Below are 17405 nucleotides of genomic sequence, written 5' to 3'. Positions count from 1 at the left end.
TAACTGGTGTCATCAGTGAGGTGTGTACTTCTTTTCAGTGGTTTATGGGGACAGGACAAGGAGTAATGGTCAAAAGACAGAGCATAGGAAGTTCCACACCAAAATGTGAAAGAACTTCTTCACGGTGAGGGTGATGGAGTACTGGAACAGGCTGCCCAGGGAGGTTGTGGAGTCTCCTTCTCTGGCTATATTTAAGGTCTGTCTGGACGCCTGCTCGGGCCTGGTTGGGCAGCCTGCTCTAAGGAACCTGCTTTGGCAGGGGGTTGGACTCAATGATCTTTTGAGGTCCCTTCCAACCCCTTCAATTCTGTGATTCTGTGATTCTGTGATTCTTTGGTTGTAGTACCTTGTTTTAAGAAGAACTGGTAAGAAGCAATGGAATTAAACCAGCAAGAAGGCACAGGCATGTTTGTGGGCAGATTTGCTAACCTAACAGGGAGGATTTTAAACTAGGTTTGCTAAGAGCTAATCTGAGGGTTAAATGAGGAAGCAATACATGTGGAGAAGATACATAAGGTAGAAGGCTACAAGGGAGACTGTAACATTCCCTCTAAGAAAGGAGAGCGTTAATGAATGTGTCTGCACTAACACAAAGTATTTGAGCAACAAAGAAGACCAGTCTGTGTCAAGACCAGAAAGAAAGGTCACATTGGTGATGTTGTGGTAAGGGTTGGTTGCAGACCAACTGACAGAGAAAGTGAGGTTGTCTGCAAACAACTAATAGAAGTTGTCTGATGGGAGGCTTTGATCCACATGGTGGATTTCAGCCCTCTGCCACAACTTTGCTGGGAGGGGAACATGGCATTGTGCAAGCATTGTGAGGGAGTTTCTAGACTCTGTTGGTGACAATTCCTGAACATGAATGCAAAAAGAGCAATTGGGATTAGTGCTGTTTTTAACCAGCTGCTCACAAACAGGGAAGAGGTGGGAGTGAATCTTGCCACAGGTGGCAGCTGGGCTGCAGAAATCACCAGCTGACAGAATTTGATATTGGAGGAAGGCTGAGAAGGTACACTGTGATGTTAGTTGTTTAAGGAATTGCTGTGCAGAGACCCCTGAGAAGCTGCAGTGTAGGGAAGAGGAGAGCCCAGGAGTTGGCAGATTTCTAAAGAAAACATACTGAGAGTTCAGGAACAAACCATCCTGTTGTACAGAAAGGTTGAGAATTAGAGGCATCACCTTACTATTTGAAAGACTAGAAAGACCATGGACCACAATCTTTTGTGGTCTGTTTTCACAAACATAAAGTTTATCACTATCGGTTTACATGGATACCAGGAAGAAATCATGTCTGACCAACCTGCCATCTTTCATGAAATGACTGATAGTGTGAGTAAGGAGAACAATGGATGGTAATTCACCTTGACTTCACTTGGGTAGGGCTTTCGACACCATTTACTACCACATTCATATTTTTGTGTTGAGGAAGTATGCCCTGGACAAGCTGATTATTAGAGGGCTTGAAAATTAGCTATGTCACTGTGCTCAAAGAGTGGAGTCAGTGGTTTAAAAGCCCAGTTGGTAGCTGGGAAAACTACTCCAGAGTTTGATATTGTTCATTATTTTTTACTGACAGATGGGATGATGAGACAAATTCTTAGCTTCTGCAAATTTGGAGACAGTACTAAACTGGGTGGTGCTGATGTGCTGAATGCTTGAGGGTAATCTTGAGCAGTAAGCTAACAGCAAGCTCATGAATTTCATTAAGAAGTGGAAAGTTGTGCACCTCCGGCAAAATAATCGTGGGCATGGTTATGGGTTGGGAACCAACTGGTAGAGCTTCAGCCCTGCTGGAAAAGGGGAGGGAAAGGGAGCTGGAGAGGGGGTTTCAGAATGTGTACAGAATGGATGCCAGGTGTAGTAAGAGCCAACAGCGCCCTTTCATTGTAGGTGAAATAAAGCTGGGCTACATTAGAACAAACATGGGTAGGAGACTGATGAAGTTGTTCTTCCCTTCTGCCTGGCAGTGCTAAGGAAGCCAGACTTGCGTGGCCTAACCTAGCAAAGAAGAGTTTCCAGTAGCAGCCTACAGCATCATGGAGGGAAGTTCCGAAGACAACAATGATCAAGCTAAAATTGTGTGGTAGCAGATTAGTAGCTTATAAAGATTAAACTGTCACAAGTTGTCACTCAGGAGTTACAGAATGATCATTAGAGGAAAACTTCAGTGTGACAGTAGTGGAGCAAAGGAACAGGTCACCCTGAGAAGCTGTGCAATCTCCATGTGGAATCTATATTTTGGAAGTTTTCAGAACTTGTTTTAGTGGAGTAAGTAAGACTTACCTACTGTTGTCAAGTGGGAGGTTGGACTTGGTAACCTCAAGATGGCCTATCTAACCAATGTTCCTATAGTTCCATTTCTTGTATTTAGAACAAAAATGAAAAAAAAATGTTGAAAGGAGGAGCAGATGATAGTACATAGTTCTTGATGCAAACACCTAAATATTACTGTTTATGTGTTAGTTAGGTGTCTAAGCTGTGTATTGGAGCTGTGTAGTGGAGATCTAGCCAAGCAATGGAATGTAGAGAGTACCAGAAAGTAGAACCGTGCCTTGCTGGTCAGCTGAATTCTGTATGAGGCTTCTTAAATACTGGAGTAACATTTAAATGGAATAGGCTGTTTAGAGTTTGGAGTCTGTCACTAGAGATGCTTTCAAGTAAATTGGGGAACAACGTTTGGGCTAAATAGTCTTTATTTTCTAACCTGTTTTCAAAGATATGTGTTACCAGGGAAGTTATTCATCAGTGTAGGAATTTTCTGATTCCAGCATCTTCTAGAATAATAACAATTGATTGTCATCATGGAAAACAGATGTTAAGTCTTTTCTTGCATCACAAAAATAATAATAAATAAATGTTAAGGAGATACTAGGTACGTGCTTTTAAGCAATATTTTTCTTTTTCTTTGTTAAAGTCTTCCTGCTAATCATTGAGTAAGCAGAATACAGACTGAAGATCTATAATCTGTTTTGAAACATGAACTCTTTACTACTCTTACTTTGCAGTGAAGAATCCTGTTGTACTCGATAGTCTTTAACATGAAGAACAGTAGGAAAATTAAAACAATTTGATTAGAACAGTCCATATAATTCTTCACTTTTGGGAATGAATAGAATAGACACTTGGTGAAGATCTGTGGTCACCTTAGCAACTTTTCAACCTATCTGCTTATTTGAAAGAATTATCATGGAAGAATAGGGCTTACAAAGGCAGGTTTCTTAGAGTATTACAAAAACAGGCTACGTGGTCAAAGTTGCAGATTTCAATTCTCCATCAAGGAGAATTCACTGATTTTCTTAAATAGTTTTTTTTTTTAGAGAAATTGTAGCTCTTAAAAAAAACAAACAAACAAACAAACAAAAAAAACCATATTGTTATTATGCTCAGATACTGCATATACTTAAATACAAATGCAGACTTTCAACTGAATAGAATAATTTTGCCTATTTGAAATAAGAACTGTTTATATGTGACTGAGTGGGTTTTTTCATGATGCATTTTGGAAACATAAATTGTTTTTTGAAACTACTTAATAAATTGGTACTTCATTTGTGAGTTATCAGACTGAATTTAAGTTTTCTTTCTAGTTCAATCAGTCACATACCATTATATGGGAAATAAAAATAACATGGCATTCAAGGTGCTTTTGGTTGCTTAATGGAATGGTAATTAACCTTTATTCCCCTTTTCTGTGTATATTCCCCTTAGTTTCAACACTACAAAGAAAAATTAATCAGTGATTGATAAGGCAAGAAAACATTCTACACGATATTTTTGGACGGTAAGGAGAGTAACCAAGGGAGAGGGGATTTCTTTCTAGAGCAAGCCTTCAAGCTTCTGATTTTTTTAAACTTAAAATCAGTATAAGAAAATCAAATTATGATATTTGACAGGTCTGCTGCAGTAGCTCTTAAAGTTCAAGATAATTTTAGAAAAATATAAAATGTTGTAAGCCCATTTAGTATTATTTCAAGCAAGTTTAAGTGTGATTTCTATATGATTCTACTTAAGAGGAGGGTTGTGTCTTTATACAGGCAGTGTAAGGGGAGTCCTCGAGGCTACAGATGATACTAAACCATTTTGGACACTCTAATGTTGCTGTAATTGCAAGGAACTCTGGAAGGACCTCACAAAATTGCATGCGAAAAGCACAACAGATGAGCTCTGAGGTAGCTAAACATGAGGGAATGCATCAGAGGAAAAAAACTATCATAGAATCATAGAATGGTTTGGGTTGAAAGAGACCATAAAGATCATCTAGTTTGAGCTCCCTGCCTTGTTCAGGGACGTCTCTCACTAGATTAGGTTGCTCAACACTCTTTCCAGCCTGACTTTGAATGCTCTGTGGTGCAGAACTAGTTCATATGCATAGGATGCTGAACTGAGAATGGGCAGTAACAGCTCAAGAAAGAGACTTTGGGTTTCTTGTGCTGAAATCATTAGGTCTGTGTGCAACAATAGTCAAAATGTTACAAAATACTTCTCATGGCTATGAAGAACAATGATAATGAAATGGAGAGTATATCTATCTCAGGGATATAGAGGAGTTCATTAAAGACTGGAGGGTGGCACTGAAAATTGTGGAACTTCATGGCCTTTCAAGGAGAGGCTGAAAGGGCTGAAATGCTTTAGTGTGATGAGAAGGCTGAGGTTGAAGAATATGGTTGGGGTGTACGAAGTTATGAAGGCAGGAGCTGAGGTGTATATGTACCTTTACTTACCAAATACCACAGCTCTAGAAATTGAAGATTGATAGCATTCAGTAGGAATTTGTATTAAAACTAGTTCAAAGTCATGTTTGAGCTTTTTGCTGGCACTGTGTTTCAGGAAAACTGAGTGATTAGCTTGGCCTGGATCACTGTCTGAAAGGCAATCTTTTGGAGGATTGATTCAACAAAATTTTTATGAAAATGCCATGAGGTCTGATGGTGCAACATGAGAAGTTGTTAGGATACTTCGTAAGGGCTTTAGACTAGTAAGCTTTTACCAGTCTACTTGCTGCAGACAGACAGAAAGTAGACATACTTTCAGTTCTTGCTAGGTCTTTTGATTTGGTATTAGCTGAGAATATGTATACTGGTATTCCACAATAGAGAAAATTTCTCGTGTAGGTGCTTTTTTATCCCCTTTATTTTAACAATTAACAGTTTTTCTCTTTCTGTCATTCTTAATGTTTCACTTTGATGTTTCTCATAGTCTAAAAATATTGTCAAATCTAGCAATTTGTTGTTTGTGTTGAGTAGGAAAAGAAACAAGGTGGAAAGAGGGGAGAGGAAGATTAGAGAACAGATGTTTTAAATTTTTTTTGCAGAGTTCTGTGGAAAATCCACAGGATTTCACCATGGCACAGGACAGGATCAGCCACCAGCATAGCCATTTTCATGATACATAATATAGATTTTGCAGGGTGCACAGGACATATGAATTTTTAAATACGACTTAAGTGATCTTTCGTGTTAATTTGAATTAATTCACTGTATATTCTACAATGAAGAGAACCGATTTTAAAATTGAAGCTAAACAGCATAGCCTTCTCTGAAATAGAGGATTGACATTTTCTTCCTATTTACAGCTGTGTCTTCCTTCCTGTGGAACAGGAGGCCAAAAAGGTCCAGCAGAATCTGTTTAGAAAGCTTCATGCATCCTGCCCTTTAATCAAATAGCTGTTTTTCTCCCAATAGGAAGTGCAAGGATTTTACCTCTGTCACGATTTTGTTCTTCAGAAGTTAAGTCCAGTTGAATTCATGTCCAAAAGCATCTGCTGCTACAGACTGGAGTTGGGTGAGGTGTTTTTTGCCTCACTTGGAAGGAAAAGATCCTTCTACTTTCATATATTTAGCTGCTAATCTTGTTTCACAAGGTTGGGAGACTTCAGGAATCTCTGCAGTTTTTTTTGTGTGTTACGTGCACAACAGCTTCTTAATGTGACGGGGCATTACATGGCTGCTTAATATATTCCAAGTTTGTTCCTGTAGAAAAACTCAGCATGTGTAAAGACGAGAAGAAACCCTGCAGGTCTTCAAGATAGCAGGTCTGTTTGAAGCAAAACTCCTTTTTTGGGGGCCAGAGATAAAAGCACCACAGTCTGAAAATATGCAAGTATTTACATCCACCATACCTACTGCTTGCTTATTTGATTCACAATCAAAATTGAACAGTAGGACTTTTCTGGCCTTCATTTGCTCTTCCAGCCTTGCTGCTGGATGCCATTAGAAATGGCATAGAAATCTTTTTTTTTTTTTTTTTTTTTTTTTTTTCCTTAAGTATCTAATCACACTTTTAATGCAAGCCCTTTATTCCATTTGGTGCATGTTGACAGTTTTGGCTTGTGCTGCCACGCAGCAGTCAGAAATGGAGCCTGCAGGTTGCCTCCTGGAGGCAGCCACGAATAACCCATCAGCTCAGCAGGGCCCAGGAGCCATTACGTGTGGCAAAAAGTTGCTCTAAAGTAAAAATGACTGTTGTGTCCTCACAGAGCAGAGCTGAGTGGTAGGACTCAGGAGGCAGAGCTGAGGGTTTTGGGCCACAGAAATATGAACAAGTCCTAAGATACCTGTACTGTCAATTTAGTCACTAAATGTAAAGAAATTTGTATCACTACGTGCATGTAAATACACTTTGATGTTGATGTTACTTCAGGTTAAAAAACTGCAGAAAGCTAACTGACCATTAATGAGATAGTCACTTGAAGCAACTATCCATTAGTTTGAGCACTTATGAACATTGAGAACAATAACTTCCAGCTGGTCAGTACTCATCTGTACTCAAACTTTTCTGTCTTGAAAAATGTCATCTGAATCTCTTTGCAGGCAGAGTAAGACAAGTGTGTGCCACAGAATTAGTGCATTTCCTCCTGGCAGTATTACTCCTTTTTTTTCTTTAGGGTACACTTGCACATTAACCAGATTTTTTTTCTAATGTACTACTTCTCTTTTGCACCAAAATACACAAATATGTTAAAGCCTTTTAATGCTAAAAAAAATATAAGTTATTTAAATAGGAATCACAAGGTAGACTGTCTCTTCCAACCTGTCAAGATAATGTGAACATGAATTAAGATGTGCTTCTATGCTGTGCTGTCTAGTCGCAACTGTCAAACAACTGTATATCAAGTAAGATACTATGCCGTTGATCAGAATAGTGATTTGTAACTTTAATAAACTTGCAGTCTTCCTCAAATAAGCAAATAATCTGAGGAGCATAGACCCCATGCATATTCAAGAGATTGAGCAGCACAGCCTGAAGACGAGCCTGAATGCTGGATCTGATTTATCCCCTAGTAATGGCTGCTTCCTTTTTCAGAGGTTCACAACTTGGCTAGAGATGGTCTGATTTTCAGATGGAGTGCTGCAGAATCTCAGATTCATACTTGAAAACAAGATGGTATTCTTTTACAAGATGGTCACCAGTTTTCTTATTGTGGATATAGCAGTGTGTTATCTTCTCTGCCCTCCTTTTCAGAAGCAATTGAGTCATTTTGGTTGAAGTTATTAAAGCAGAAATTCAGAGTAGAAAACTTCAGTCTGCCGGTTAGCAGTTAATGCTGATATTAGCAACAGAATATATCCTTTAATAAAAATTGTTGGACAAGCAGCCCATCTCTGACAATAAAGAAGTTTGTAATAAAAAGTGATTGCCCTTTTCAGAGTGAGAAAGTGGGAGAAAAACATAATGGCAACTTCAAACATTAAGGAATAAAAACATTTTCAAATGAATAGCTTGATGTCTAAGACTGGCAGGCTTATTTTAGAAAGCTGTTTTTATATAACACCATTGAAAAAAAAAAAAAGCCAGATGATGAGCTACCAGGCTTTTTTTTAATAAAAGTAACTTCTTATCCATCCAAGCATAGTCCATCCAAACATAGTCACTTATAATTACTGAATTTTCTGAAGAAACTTTGAATATCCAGTTAATAATCTCTGCAAAGAGAAAAGGCACAAGTGACACAGCTATCTTATTCATACTTTTTGCTCAATTACAAATTTTCCTACTGAAATAAGTAGTCCTCCAAATGTGAGTCAGTGTGTGCCTAGAAGTTGTAAGTTTCAGGGGCCAGGTGTATGCCAATTTGGGAAAATATTGATTTGTTTGGTCAGGACTTCAAGTGTATTTTACACTGAAAACAAGTCTGGTATCTGTAGAGTCTGCTGTAGCGAGGTTCACTGCTGCTAAGATACTGAATAATTGGTTAAGTGAAGTATAAGGAACATAAAGAGTATCTCTATTGTTGGTGTAGTTGATAAATAGCTATGGTGAATAATTACTACCATTGGAGAAAACTGAGGTGTTTTTATTAAATGGAGTTTGCATGTAGCCTCTTTTAAAACAATCTGTATGAATATAACTTTTCTTCTTTCTCTTTTGGCATGCCTGCCCTCCTAAGTCTCCAGCATTACAATTGATCTATGTGATGGATAATTTCATTTAAATACGACATGACAAATAGTTCAGAAGGTATTTTAAGTGTTTGCAAGTTAGTGACTTTTTAAAGCAAATACCTGTTGCAATACTGAGAAAAATCTGAGTTGGTATCCTGCAGTTTTACATTTGTATTTATTTCTGTGCTTTTCTATTTTTTTTTTAACATTTTAAAAATTGATACAATGGTTGTCATAACTTCTTCTATGTCCTGGGTATGGATTTGATCCACAAATAAGGTATTATGGATAAGGATGCACTTAATGTTAACCCCTGTCTCTGCTTTCCACCCCTACGGTGGGTTATAATGAGTGTCTTCCCTGTGTAAGGAAGTGGATACAAGTCACGAATTCCAGCTTCCACCTGCATTTTCAGAATTTACTTATTCCTACTGTTGTCACTTCAGATTCAGCAGATGTATAAAGTATGACTTCACATTTATAATCACTGACCGCTTTGCTTGGAAAGTTGGTTTTGACGTGTTTTATTGAATTTAGGATAAAAACAAGTAGAATGACTTTGCATGTAGCATGTTGCTTCACTGTTGCTTCATTTTGTATATTGCAAAAACTCTAATGTCAACAACTTTACATCTTACTAGGACAGCTGTGAATGACCTACTAGTCATTCTTACCTTGGTTCTGTCTATAAGTAAAGCAGTGTTCTTCAGTGTTTCAACTTTTCAGTTTCTTTCCATACTTGGCAAAACATCATTATGCACATACATTAACAACATATTATTTGAATAAATAAATATTTCAGGAAGAATACTGAAATTTAAAAATAAGTAAGTGGGGAAATTGGCACATTTTGTAAGCTGTCAACTACAAATAGATAATGGGAAGTAATACATGGTTAGGGAAAAAATGCTGATTTACAAAACCAGACTAGCATTCATTAACTTAAATGATCATTTTGTGTGGAAAAAAATAAGTAAATATAATTTTTAACCAAAAGCTTCTGGCCCTCCAACCAAGTTAATAATAGAAGCAGCCAGTGAAGTTATGTCTTGACACAGGAAAAAGTTCTAGCTTCATTCTGCTCTCCCACACCCTCCTTTTGGCAGAAATCAAAATTCAGTCATCAAAATTCCCTCCAGGCAGATATTTTTCAGTCAATTGCCTATTTTGAAATACGTTATTAAAACAATGCTGCCCTTCTCTTAGCCCCAAAAGGAAAACAGAATTGTTTTTCCTATTATACAGATTGTCAAACTGATTAAATAAAAATATGTGTAAAAATAAAGTAGTTATTTACTACAAAGGAAATGTATTATTTAAATATATTTAAATGTATTATTTAATACAAAGGAAAGGACAAGTTATAAACATGTTTTGTTAGAAGGCCAAAAAGCAGTTTCTTGGTCTGTTATGAAATAATATAATGCAAATTCAGGAATTTATTTGGAATACTCTAACTGTATGCTGTGAAACATAAAATACTTAATTTCATCCTGAATGCTCTTGCCATTTATACTGACAGTCAAGCTAGGAGCAGATTTACAGACAGGCTTAGTGGGAGGACCCTACCAGTCTGCAGCAAGCTCCAATTTCTACTGTTCTGTTTAAACTGAGCCTCTCATACACCATCAGGTTTTGGTCTCCTGTTTTCTAGTAGTCTGGAGCAGATCCTTCAAGGGTCTTGACCGATGCCAGATTGCTCAGATGACAGACTGTGCTCCCTGTCATCACTTCTATCCTAGCTGTGGAAAACTTTATATTCTCTTGCTAAATGTGGTCAGATGTTCATTGTACATAATGCTGCAATAAACCTTTAAGCAATAGAAGTTTTTTTTTTTTGTTTGTTTGTTTGTTTTTTCCCAAAAATAATCAGATTTTTTATTTGTTTTTTGGAGGAAAAAATGCTTAATTTTCAACAAGGCTTTGGTTCGATGAGATCTACTGACTTTAGCAGAGGACTGTTGCATTATGTATTTGGCCTGGTGCACTAAATAGTGGTCTTACATAAAAAACTTAGTTTAATGGAATCAGTCATTTTCTAAACTAATTGTGAGCTCTTTAGCTGAAAGTCTCATTTAATTAGAGAACTGATTTTTGCCAGTTTCCATCACTAATCAATTTCAGATTGTTTTTTAGCAAGTGATGTATCTTTAGACATTAGCTGTCTAAAGACTAAAAGCACTAGTTCATATCAGCATTCAGGATTGTGCCTGCAGTTACCCGTAGAAAAGGAAAGCCCTCCGTTAACACTGTGATGTTTGTCTTCACCCTTGATGGGCACGTATTCAGTAAGATGTCAAGTTGTGCCTGGCCTTTTCCAGATGCACCACGCTTCTTCCTCTTAGCCTGCTCAGCCGTGCAGGTCAGTCTGCTACGGTGAAGCCACATTTCACCTACCCTTAACAAGTAAAACAGTGAAAAATGACTCGGGATGCTCTTTGTTGAGACCCAGTGACTCTGTTGAGGGGAAGAGATGGTCCTTCCCCTTTACCTCCAGGACTGAAGCCTGAGCTTTAGTCATAATTATTTCCTCCATATGAAAATATTGGAAGCTCAAAAACTGGATAGGACTTAATCTGAGCAGCTGGACAGTATTTTGGAGAAAAGATTCATGTGATTGAAATAATATATACACAGAAGGTATAGCTGCACAGTTTTCTCTCCCTACGTCTAGTTCCAGAGGATCTCATGGCACCAAAGAGAAAAATTCCTTGCAAACATTTTCTCAGCTATTCTGTCAGTTCAGTTTTCTGCTTCATGGACAAATGTTTTCAGTGGTTATTTTCATAAGGAAATAATGCTCCTTCTATTTAGGCTGAGTATTAAAAAGTCAAGGGAATAAGGGCTACCCTTCAGAGTCTTTGACTGCTGTGGATAATGGGTGGCCCTTGCATTTCGTTCATCTTGATAAGACTCAAAGCTACGTATTTGCTTAGTGTTTCAGAAATTTTAAGATACAAAGGTTGTTGCAAATCATTTTTCTTTTCTTTTCAACTACATTAATTGCTATAAAGTGTGTGTTTCTTACAGTTAATATTATTTATATTTTTTGTTCTCTGTGCAAGTTGGATAATGCAGATGAGCAAGCAGCCCAGATCAGACGTGAACTAGATGGACGTCTACAACTGGCTGAACAAATGGCAAGGGTAAGCGGTTGCTTTCATGTACCAAAAATGTATCTTCTTACGAGATTAAGTGGGATGATAAATAATGTGGGTTTCCACTTTCTGATTCTGACACTGAACGTCATCTGACAGCATAACAGTCTGGGAGATGCATTTCTTTCTGCTGTGGAGTATGTATGGGGTAGAGAAAGAGCAAAATTTGTTTTGAAAGGTTGTATACTGTGTAATCCTACCTTTCCTTCGTCAGCAAGTCCAGTGATGCAACAGAGAGTATATTATTTGCACATTTGGGAGGATGTATTTTGGAACTAAAGTAGATTATATTTCAGATGCAAAATGCATTATTCTGTACTTAGATATAATGTTTTTGTCTTACAGCATGCTACATATATATACTTTTAAAGTATGTGTAATATAGTTTATATTTCCAGTTTAAGTCAAAGTTCAGAGTAGTTGTATTAGCACTGCAAGTAACAAAACTGAGTGAGCTTTGTAGTTCAAGTTAGTGCTAATAGAGTAAATTAAAAATTGTTTTTGTAAATTTTAGAAAGCCAAGTCTACTTTTTCTCTCTTAGAGCTCATATCTTATTTCAGTGGACAACATTATGTCCTTCTATATTAAATATCACAAGTAGGATTGTTACAGTCCCTGGCCATTTTAGCACTCTGCTGGAATCCAGACCTAAATGTGTAAAATAATTGTGTGTAACTCTGCATTACTTTCTAAATGAATGACTTGTTATTAAAAATAAAAATAAGCAGAAGTAGAAATTTCACGTTGCGGTTGTAGTTCAACTATTTTATGTTAGAAGCAAGAATATGACTGACTTATTTTTTGAGCACACAATTAGCCTTCCCATTACTGTTTTCAAAGGATACAAATAGTTACATGTAGGAATTAAGACTTTTATTTTTTTTCAATATCTCTAAGTGAGAGCAAATTAATAAATTAATATGCTATATAATGCAGCATGATTTTTTTCTGCCCAACTTTTTTTTTTCCTTCCAAGGAAAGAAAATTCCCAGAGTTCATAACAAGAGAAATGGAAAACATGTACATAGAAGAGTTGCGGTCTTCAGTGAATTTGCTGATGGCCAATTTGGAAAGTCTTCCAGTGTCTAAAGGTGGGCCAGAATTTAAACTGCAGAAGTTAAAGCGATCACAAAATTCTGCATTCTTGGACATAGGGGACGAAAATGAGGTTCAGCTGTCAAAGTCTGATGTGGTCCTCTCCTTCACATTAGAGGTAATCATATATTTCACTGAACATTTGTTGACGGTTTAAATTATTAGAATGTCCAGAATGTCTATTTTTTTTTTTTTTTTTTTTGTTACTAGTCCTTCCTCGGTCATTAATAAAAAATATTTTAAACTAGTAAAGTATGCATTGTCTCTTTGATAATTAGGAGTTGGAGTTTATATGAATTATGTGCTTTCCTTTTACAGCTGTAGCTACATTTCGTTCCACACAGCAATGTGGGCAGTTGAATCTCCTACACAGCTGTAAGTTTAAATGAATTCCAGAACATTAGGTACATAGGCACACTTTGGAACATAATGAGGAGACACTATGGTTGTCAAATCCTCATTTGCAGAAGTTTACAAACAAGTTGTGTTTTCTCACCGAAAGCATTTAGAGAATAAATCAAATTCCAACTTTCTTACTGTTGGTCATAATAGGCTGTTTTTTATAATTTTTTGCATTTTCTTCAAGAGACAAACTTGTATTTACTGAGGTTATGCAGGAAGTCTGCTCTATAGGTATGCAGTCCCAATCCACATCGAGCTCAATTCACTTCAAGAGGAAGACACAAATTAGAAGACACTAGTTACTTAAACATCTGAGGAAAGCATCATTGGTCAGGTCCCATTCTGTACATGTGAATATCAGGAAATGCTGATCTTTGTCTCTAGGTAATATTACAATAAAAATGTTTCCTTGTTGCATAGTATGTATTTGTCTGTCAGAAGATGCCACATTTAAGTGCTATGCACTTGAAACAGCTTCGGTTTGTGTAAAACATTGGGTAATGTTAAGTAATAAATATTTCAGTTGTTAAGTGTTTTAAAACAAACAAAAAGCATGTATGTCTCTTAAACAATGTATATTCTTAAGTGAACAGTGCATCTGTTTTTTTCTTGTAGTGTTGAAAATTCAGATCTAATTTTCTTTGTTATGTCAAAAAATGTTTAAATCTTTTATTTAACCGTAAAAGAGAAATTATTTATCCTGCCATATGCTACTTTAATATTACTAGCTAATAATGTAGGAGGCCAAAAAAAATTCTGGAAGAGTAGTAGGATCGATCCATCTATCATTGTATACACTAAAAAATAATAGCTCATCCAGCATGTAAAACTGGTGTAGTATAGTGCTGAAGTATACGAAATGATGAAGTAATATTATAATTCTTGTGCTGAACCCTGTGGCCCACTGTCACATGTGCTGTTTCCACCTCAAGTGGACTGCAGAGACTAGGGTGATACCACCAGTAGCAAAGAGTAGTTCTAAAGCACCTGAAAAGTACCTGTAAAAGCTTTTCAATAATATTTTTATATATTTGTCTTCAAGAAAGTTTGCTTGGTGAGGGTTGTAAAATGAAGAAAAGCTCACTCTGGGCTTCTAGAGAGAAATATTAAGTATGTACTAAAAATTATGTGATACTTGGAAGGAAAACGCCAAAAGATTGAAACAGTCATGAAATGAAAAGTGACAGTAAAAGTGATTTCCAGTAAACTTGTTACTTTGAGCAGTTTTGGTCTGTTTACAACCCTGCACACCAGAAATGTTAGATAGACTGTTAAGTTTGCAGAACTTAAGTTTTTTTGGTTGTTTCTTCCATTACTGAGAGAGAAAACATGGAGGTTCTTCAGGATTAATGATCTGCCTTTCATCATGGGCAAGCAAAGAATTGTGTATTCTATAGGTAGCAGTTTTTAGTAGGGGAAATTTTCATTTTAAGCATGTTGTTAACGACATAAGTTAAGTTTCTTGTCTGTGAAATATATATATGTGTCTTATTTTTGGGAAGCCAAATCTCACAGACAATAAGGGCAAAAGGAAGCAGCTGAACTGATATTCATTTAGACTGAAACATGGGAGAGCTGTTCTTTTTTATGCAAATCAGAATGGGCAAGTAACAAAACCCGATTGCATTTCCTTGGAGACAGAATACTTTATTTCTGAAAAAAATATTAGGTGATATATATACAATTTCATACTTCTTGAATAAGTACGGTTACCAGCAAAAGCCCTACTGAGAGCAGCTGCACAGGAATGAACAAGAAATCTGTAATGTTAAAACATTAGCACAAATAAACAAAAAAACACCTAATTGGGCAGGTGAAGTGTGGTAGGGGTTAATTCTGCCACTGCATTTCATTGTTAAGACAGACCAGCAAATTATTATTGGTAATGTTCTAGTGGGAATGGACCTTGTGCTCTAAGACAAGAGATGCTAAAAGCGACAGTGACTATTTTTGCAAGTTGGATATTTCATCAATTAGCCTATTTGCAGAAATTTGTAAAATAAATAAAATATCAAAGCAGTAGCAGAAGACTTAATTGCTTATGTTCTTCAGCTGTTGAACTGTTTAAGAAATAGACATGTAATATTTAGAAAGCTGTTCATCAGCTAATGAGCTAGTTAATCAGCTAGTGACAGTTTCCTTCCTAATGAAATGCAGGTTTTTTTTCCATTCCTAGAATCCAGAAGTGCTAGCAAGGACAAATGTGCTGTGCAATTAAATTAGAAACTCAAGGAGAATTATCAACATAAAAAATTAATAAACATGAAGTCTGCGTTCAACAAGGACGTACATTTGACATGTGGAAAGACCATATAGACAGTGTTAGCCAGAAGGATCTCTTCTCAGTCTTAAAGTGATCATTGATCACTTTTATAGCTGTTTGAATTCCTGGACCACAAGCGATGGAGAAGAACAGAGATAATTACATCATTGTCCCTGAATTGCTATATTATTTATAAAGCATAATAGGCAGTATTGATAATTTATGGGCAATGTAAAAAAGTTCTAATGACTGTCACCTCACTGGAATTTTGCAAGACATCTAACAATTGCTAAGATTTGGTGAGTTTTAAAGTACAAGAGATTTTAAAACTAAGGGTGAATCTGCCTTGACACAGTTCAATAAAAGTGAACTGGCAAATATGCAAGTAGTTTGATAGCCAGGCATTTTAATGGTTGCTTGCTGACCTAAGAAATCAATTGCTTCTAATGAGACCAGAAGTAGTCATTACTTCTGTCACCTTTAAAACAATCAAACAAATACTGTGTTTTTGTTATTGCTGTTCAGATGAGGACAGCTTCTCTGCTGATTAAATGGACAAAGTTTTTCACAGTTTCTTAGGCACAAATGGGGCTGAAAAGGAAAGCAGCTTTTCTGAAGCAGGCAGGGAAACGGGACTTTCTTTTCAAATCTTCCTTGAATTAGAAACATCTGAAGTGTAAAAATTCCAGTAGATTAACACTGTGACAAGCTGAAAGGCTTGTAGGAGACACAGAGCAGTTGAAGTTAGACTGTATTTGGCTCTTCTGAACGATTACCGAGTAGTTCAGAGGAGCTGAAAAACTGTGGAATTTGCCAAGCCGAGAATGTCCCCACTGAGGAAATTTCTCAGGGGACGGCTGGTAGAGGTGGCTTTTTTTTCCCCATCTCTTCCCCCCACATCTCCCTATGCACAATGACTGCACCTGCCTGCAAGAAGCGAGCTTAGAGCTCACTTCTTGTGGGTAGGTAGTGGGGGAAAAATACTGCAGCTGATAGTGGTGCTCTCTATCATGACAGAGATGAGTTTCAAGGGTTGCAGCCTCCTTGGTCACAGCACTGTGATTAAACTTCCAAGACTTCATGGGTTTGCTTGTCTAATTTAACAATCTCAGTAACCTTCTATAAATACTTATTTGGATGACTGCTTTAAAGAGACACCTCCTCGTGCATTAACATTTAGAATTATATTTAGATATTGCTCTCAAATTCAACTACTAGCATTGAAATTATGGTTGGAGTGAGTTTCTGTCCAAGTAGAAACAGAGCAAAAATTTCCATTCCTAGTGTATCTTGCTGAAAGTAGAAAAAGAAGGCAAAATTTAAACTTTTATGTCTCCAAAGATTTGAGACAATGTGGTGTTTTTTGTTTGTTTGTTTTGTTTTGTTTTAGGTTTTCTGTGTAGCATTTAATACCACAATAGCTGTGTTATGTAATGCTTTCTGAAGTCTGAAGGATGAACTATTTGCTTTCTTCTCCTCAGATTGTTATAATGGAAGTGCAAGGTTTAAAGTCAGTTGCCCCCAATCGGATTGTCTACTGCACCATGGAAGTGGAGGGAGGTGAGAAGCTTCAGACGGACCAGGCAGAAGCTTCCAGGCCACAGTAAGCTGTTCTGCTGTCGCTGTGTACAACATCCCTTCCCTTCATATTGTGGGAGAACCTACCTGAACAGCTATACAATTTTTAGAGTTTAAGTTAGCACTATGTTACATGAGGTGTTTTTTTCTGAGTTGTTACCTTAAATTCTTTCTAAAAAAATTTAATTATAGATAATATTTATGGTGAAGTAAGTATGAAGTGTGAGCACAGTCCAAAAAAATACCACTGAATGTATGTGTGAGGAAGGGAGTTGGATGGAGGCTGCAGCATTGTATCCTCTGAAAACACAAACCTTTTGAAAGACGTTAGCCTGAGGTGATTTTATGTATTCTAGGTTAATGTGCAGGTGGCCTTGTGGAGTGTAACTTGTACAATTGGTGGAAAATCAATACTCAGTAATCAATCTTGACAAAGCTTACTCACCTGCTGAGCCTATTTCATTTTAAATTATAGGATCCACTTCTTCCAATTAATTTTTGAGGGAGGCAGTCAGCAAACTGACTTG

At 36.9% G+C, this 17405-nt stretch overlaps 1 protein-coding gene across 6 annotated transcripts in view; it reads left to right on the top strand.

Moving 5' to 3' along the window:
• The window catches only part of CADPS2 (calcium dependent secretion activator 2), a gene marked incomplete at both ends in the record, with an annotated part of 310262 nt that overhangs the window by 114753 nt on the left and 178104 nt on the right, over positions 1–17405 (top strand). For all 6 annotated transcript variants that reach the window (XM_084296609.1, XM_084296611.1, XM_084296606.1 and 3 more), the window contains 3 exons: positions 11447–11527; positions 12517–12753; positions 16782–16903. In XM_084296609.1, the coding sequence (XP_084152735.1) occupies positions 11447–11527; positions 12517–12753; positions 16782–16903 (440 nt within the window). The remainder of the gene's footprint in view (positions 1–11446; positions 11528–12516; positions 12754–16781; positions 16904–17405) is intronic.

The sequence above is a fragment of the Netta rufina genome (genome assembly GCF_964035555.1).
Source record: "Netta rufina genome assembly, chromosome: 1".
In the NCBI taxonomy this organism is placed as follows: domain Eukaryota; kingdom Metazoa; phylum Chordata; class Aves; order Anseriformes; family Anatidae; genus Netta; species Netta rufina.
Note: the sequence above shows the minus strand (reverse complement) of the source record. Positions and strands in the feature narration are given on the sequence as shown.